Here is a 6,276-nt window from a genome sequence, read left to right on the forward strand (position 1 = left end):
AAAAAAAAAAAAAAAAAAAAAAAAAAAAAAAAAAAAAAAAAAAAAAAAAAAAAAAAAAAAAAAAAAAAAAAAAAAATCAAATTCAACCTCAAAATCACATGGGGTTGACTTTAAAACCGTTACATTTGACTCCAATTAAAACACTTCAGCATTTCCCGTAATATCACTAACGTATCTTGAACTGCTTTTAAGAGCAAAAATCATTTTCACAAACCAACACGAGTTCTAACTTACATGTTTTTTAAGATGTCTAAATCAAACACGTTTAACTTAAAGTTTCTATGATTGAGCCACCGGAAAAAAAAAAAAAAAAAAAACTTGCTCATTGTTGGTATAGTCAGTAATTATCGATTATTTTACGTATTTTTTCAGCTTCATATTCTTATAAACACTCTGATTTAGATGTGGTTTCGGTTCATTCTTGTATCTCTTTTTTACTTGGACGTGACAAATAATGAAATTATATTTTAAATTAAATGAAAATTTAAATATTGTTTCTAACCATCCATATGCACTACGTGGATTATTGAATATTACCACTTTCTAGAATGCCACAACTCTATCATTAGTTACATTTAAGTCATTTTATTCATTATATATTATTATTAATATCTTAATCTAAAAATAATATATTATTAATAATATTCTTTTTTACACGTCATCTTTGTCTTGCCATAAAAAAAATCTATCTGATAATGATTTTTGTTTTCAAAATTATATTCATTAGCTAATAATTTCATGTTTTACAGTAACTTTAACATTTCTTAAATAATTTTAATATTTTACACTTTTAATTAACTAATTAATTTATTTATTGAGTAATATAATTAAAAATATTTTTTTCAAGGTTAAAAATAACCCTGAAAATATGTTGTTAAAATTTATAATGCGAGCAAAAGTATTATTTTCTTAAATAAAAAAATTAATAATATAGATTAATTTTAAAATTTATTGAAAAATATAGAAATAAAAAATTTAATTTAGGGATGTTCGTATGACATGGTAACCCGACAAACTCGGACTACCTAACGCAAATTATAAATATTGGGTTATGTTAGAATTTTTTCTCGGTTTGGGATGAATTAATTTCCTTGAAAAATAAAAAATTCAGCTCAGTTTCTGGGTTGACATTTTTTTTACCGGAAGCCCAAAAATAAGGTTACAACTCAACCCTACTTTTAAAAACAACCCGACAACTCAACCCAACTTGAAAATAGAGGGATGGGTTAGGTTGTGAATTTTATTTTGATTGTTCGCCACTAACCCAACCAACCCGAGTCCCAAATTTCAATGTCGAAAATAGTATTTTTTTTTAATTTATATATGATTTATTTATTAATTGAATTTTGTTTTTTATTTGGGAGGGAAAAATATATTGTATACAATAATAATGGATTATTAAAGTATGAAGAATGCAATGAATTGTTGAATTCACTTAATGAAAACATGTATTTATTAAATATTTAAAGCAGGTTAAATCAAACTATTAAAGTAGTAATAATTTTACTTTTGGCATTATGTTTTTAAAAGTAAATTTATTTTATAATAATTATCTTTTGTTGTATCTAAAATTTATATCTATAGGTGAAGAATTTATAATAATTACCTTTTTTTTAATTTATTTACTGCAATTATGTTTATCCTTTTCACTTACTACAAAAATTGAATGTACCTGTAACGCTTCTATAATGCTCGTGGTAAAAAATGAGTACATGAATAAACTGAAACCATATCTGAACGAGAGTGATCTTAAAGGTATGAAAATTATGATTAAAAAATACGTTAAATTTTTACAACAATGTTCTTTTTTTTTTTTCAATGACTCGATCATAAGTGTAACACCCAAGTAAATGAGAGTATACGAGTGAACCGAAACCACATTCAAATGAGAGCGATCTTGAGGATAAGATGACTAAAAAAGGCTGAAAGGAAACGAAAATTACTACATATACCAACAAGATGCACCTTCTTTTAATCATAGGAATTCTCGTGTCAGTTTTAACTCTAAAAAACAAGGAGTAAGTAACATGACCATGTTGTAAAATGTAGGTGAATATCAAGGCTATCAGATGTCAAATCTAGATCCGAGCATGAGTGCTACAAATAATTTAGTNATCTAAAATTTATATCTATAGGGGAAGAATTTATAATTATTACCTTTTTTTTATTTATTTACTGCAATTATGTTTATCCTTTTCACTTACTACAATGTACCTGTAACGCTTCTATAATGCTCGTGGTAAAAAATGAGTACATGAATAAACTGAAACCATATCTGAACGAGAGTGATCTTAAAGGTATGAAAATTATGATTAAAAAATACGTTAAATTTTTACAACAATGTTCTTTTTTTTTTTTCAATGACTCGATCATAAGTGTAACACCCAAGTAAATGAGAGTATACGAGTGAACCGAAACCACATTCAAATGAGAGCGATCTTGAGGATAAGATGACTAAAAAAGGCTGAAAGGAAACGAAAATTACTACATATACCAACAAGATGCACCTTCTTTTAATCATAGGAATTCTCGTGTCAGTTTTAACTCTAAAAAACAAGGAGTAAGTAACATGACCATGTTGTAAAATGTAGGTGAATATCAAGGCTATCAGATGTCAAATCTAGATCCGAGCATGAGTGCTACAAATAATTTAGTATTATTTTATACCAAACACAATAATTTTTTTTAATTTTCTAAAAATTCAAAATTATTTTTAAAAGTTTAAAAAGTCCAAATTAGACATCAATGAACTCAGATTAAAAAAAATATATGTTTATATTTTCTTTTTTATTTTTAATTGTGAAAAAAAGGAATAAAAACCATTAAATCCTAAAAATAGCGAGTAAAAAAGAAATTACAGAGAAAAGAAAGTAAATCACCGTCCACCGGCTACGCGGTCATTCTAAATTTATTCCCATCCGGTCAACTCAGGAAACTTCTCCTTCAGTCGCGTCCGCTTCTTCCGGTTCCCGGTGGTATCCCTTTTTAAAAAAATTAATTTAAAATTAAAAAGTTTTGTAATCCATTTCCCTGGAAGTGCGTGATAACTGATAATGTTATAAATTTATTTATTTTCTTTTTCTTTTTTCTTTTTATTTTNAATATCCCTTTTTTAAAAAAATTAATTTAAAATTAAAAAGTTTTGTAATCCATTTCCCTGGAAGTGCGTGATAACTGATAATGTTATAAATTTATTTATTTTCTTTTTCTTTTTTCTTTTTATTTTTTCCTATAAAACAGCCAATCGGAACGGCGCCCATGTTATTGTTCTTTTAAAACCACACCCCACAGGCCATAATAACCCAAAATTAAATTAAATTAAAAAAATAAAACTCTTATTATAATTATTATTGCGCATTTTTAGAATTCGAAAAATTAAAATATAAATTTTTTTAATAATTTATTTAGAATTATAATTTTCCTAATTTTTATTGTAATAATTTAATGTCTTATGAGTAAACTATACTGAATAATGATGAACTAACACCACATATAAATTTATAATAATAAATAATATTATTAGTAGTTGTAAAGATCCTACCAACTCGAGTATAATCAGTGATATAAATTATTTTTATTTCTTACTTTAATAAATTTAGCGACATTAAATTAGATTTGATTATAAAAAATACGTCACTATTTGATAATTATATGAATTTTTAAATTTTAGGTTTATACCTACACGTTTTGAAAATTAAAAATTAATTATTTTTAATGGAAAAGTAGAATATAGGCAAATAATTAATATCTCTAAATTTAAATTAAAATGGTCGTACCAATTAAGACCTTAAATTAATAATTTTATCCGTTTAAACCTTAAACTTTTGTAACTATATCAATATATATTATCTCTTATGTGTAGTTCAGATACACGGATCAATTTTAGATTATCAGCTCTGATTTCGTTTTAAAATCGTCAATGCATCAATTCTGATCCTTTATTTTGTTAATATACACGTGAATGCATACATGATTCTGAAAGGTAATCTTAATAGAGAGTATAAATTGATTCACTTATAACAAGTAAGGAGCTTAATCGACATAAATTTACGTCTCACACAATGTTTTCCAAGCGAAATTTAAAGAACAATGTAAATTACGTCTCACCATTAGCTACGATCTACTTTAGCCCATTACATATCATCATTAGCCTCAGTTTTAAAACACGTCTAGCTAACGACAAGACGTAATAAACCAAAACAGACAATAGAAATAGAATTGGGATTGAAAGTATGATCTTCATTAATGTTTACCACGTTTTAAATAGGATACAAACTATCAACTAATACCTAAAAATGAGGAAAAATATATAACTAACCAGTAAATAAGATAAAATATACTAATATATAAGATATGCTCCCTAACTAATTATTAAAATATATCTCAAAAATATCATATCTTAATAGAGCCAAACATCGGGTGTAAGCCAACGACTACGCTAGACCTCAAAAGGAGGTGAATTGTGAGATCTCACATGACACAAGAAAACGAAACATTCCTTATAAAAGGTGTGAAAAACTGTTTCTAGTAGACAAGTTTTAAGACGGTAAAACTGACGATGATACATAACAGATCAAGGTGGACAATATCTATGAGTTACATTTAGAGTATTAACGAATACAATCTCCAAAATTTATAAATATAAATTAAACATGGAAATTTTAAAATTAATATTTTTAAAAACATGATGTTCTAATTTATCATTATTTAAATAAATAATAATAATAAATATAAAAAAAAAGTGGTAATTGGTTGAATTGTCTTTAACAAATTCGTAATAATAATAAAAAAAAAAAAAAAAAAAAAAAAAATTGATCCTCCAATCTGGCAGTCCTTTTTCACGCGTCTTCTCTGGTGCGTGGGTTAGCACTATTTATAACCCTCTTCTCCTTCCTTCTCTAATTGGCAGATGCAAAAAGCTTAGCCCCTTCCCCATCTCTGCATCTGCAACGTTTCCTCTCTTCTTCCAATTCCCCAAAATGCCCTCCTTACAGGACGAGCTCTTCCCCTCCACCCCCGGAAAGTTCAAGATGGACAGAAACCACCCAATGAACCGCCAGTTCCACCGCTGTTTCGCCTCCACCACCACCATGTTCTTCTGGGCTCTCTTCTTAATCGCTTTAACCGCCTCCTATTTGAGTTTCCAATCCTTCGTCGACTCCGGCAGCCGCTACTTCTCCGTCTCATGGGGCGGCATCCAATGGGAGAAACAACTCCGTCACTCAGCCCAAACCCACCGTCCTAATGGCCTCTCTGTTCTCGTCACCGGCGCTGCTGGCTTCGTCGGAACCCATGTTTCCCTCGCTTTGAAGAAACGCGGAGACGGCGTTGTCGGCCTTGATAATTTCAATTCCTATTATGACCCTTCCTTGAAAAAAGCCCGGAAATCGCTTCTCTCCGATCACGGAATCTTCGTCGTTCACGGCGATTTAAACGACGCTAGATTGCTTGAGAAGCTCTTCGACGTCGTCGTTTTTAGTCACGTGATGCATTTAGCGGCTCAAGCTGGAGTCCGTTACGCTATGGAGAATCCCAATTCGTATGTTCATAGCAACATCGCCGGTTTAGTTACGCTCCTTGAGGCATGTAAATCGGCTAACCCACAACCGGCTGTGGTTTGGGCTTCTTCCAGTTCGGTTTACGGTTTGAACGAGAAAGTCCCCTTTTCCGAATCGGACCGAACCGACCAACCGGCGAGTCTCTACGCAGCCACAAAAAAAGCCGGAGAGGAAATCACTCACACTTATAATCACATCTATGGTTTGTCGATAACCGGGTTGAGATTCTTCACGGTTTACGGTCCATGGGGCCGACCGGACATGGCGTATTTTTCATTCACGAGGAATATTCTTCAAGGAAAGCCGATTACGGTTTTTCGCGGGAAGAACCGGGTGGATTTAGCGAGGGATTTCACTTACATTGATGATATTGTGAAAGGGTGTTTGGGGTCGTTGGATACATCAGGGAAGAGCACCGGTTCAGGTGGGAAGAAAACCGGACCGGCGGCGTATAGGATATTCAACTTGGGGAATACATCGCCGGTGACGGTGCCGACGTTGGTGAGTATATTGGAGAGGCATTTGAAGGTGAAGGCGAAGAAAAATGTGGTGGAAATGCCTGGAAACGGCGACGTTCCGTTTACTCATGCGAATATTAGTTCGGCTCGGAAGGAACTCGGGTATAAACCGACCACGGATTTGCAGACCGGGTTGAAGAAGTTCGTCAGATGGTATTTATCGTATTATGGCTATAATCACGGAAAACCTGTAAATTAAA

The 6,276-nt window shown here is 31.0% G+C and overlaps 1 protein-coding gene across 1 annotated transcript; it reads left to right on the plus strand.

Annotated features, from left to right (window-relative positions):
* The first annotated feature begins 4,861 nt into the window (after positions 1–4,861).
* Positions 4,862–6,276, plus strand: LOC111806187 (UDP-glucuronate 4-epimerase 1). Its single transcript, XM_023691568.1, has one exon. It carries the CDS (start codon positions 4,980–4,982, stop codon positions 6,273–6,275), a length of 1,296 nt encoding a protein of 431 aa, XP_023547336.1. The 5' UTR covers positions 4,862–4,979; the 3' UTR covers position 6,276.

Source organism: Cucurbita pepo, chromosome LG11, assembly GCF_002806865.2.
Source record: "Cucurbita pepo subsp. pepo cultivar mu-cu-16 chromosome LG11, ASM280686v2, whole genome shotgun sequence".
NCBI classification, from domain to species: Eukaryota; Viridiplantae; Streptophyta; class Magnoliopsida; order Cucurbitales; family Cucurbitaceae; genus Cucurbita; species Cucurbita pepo.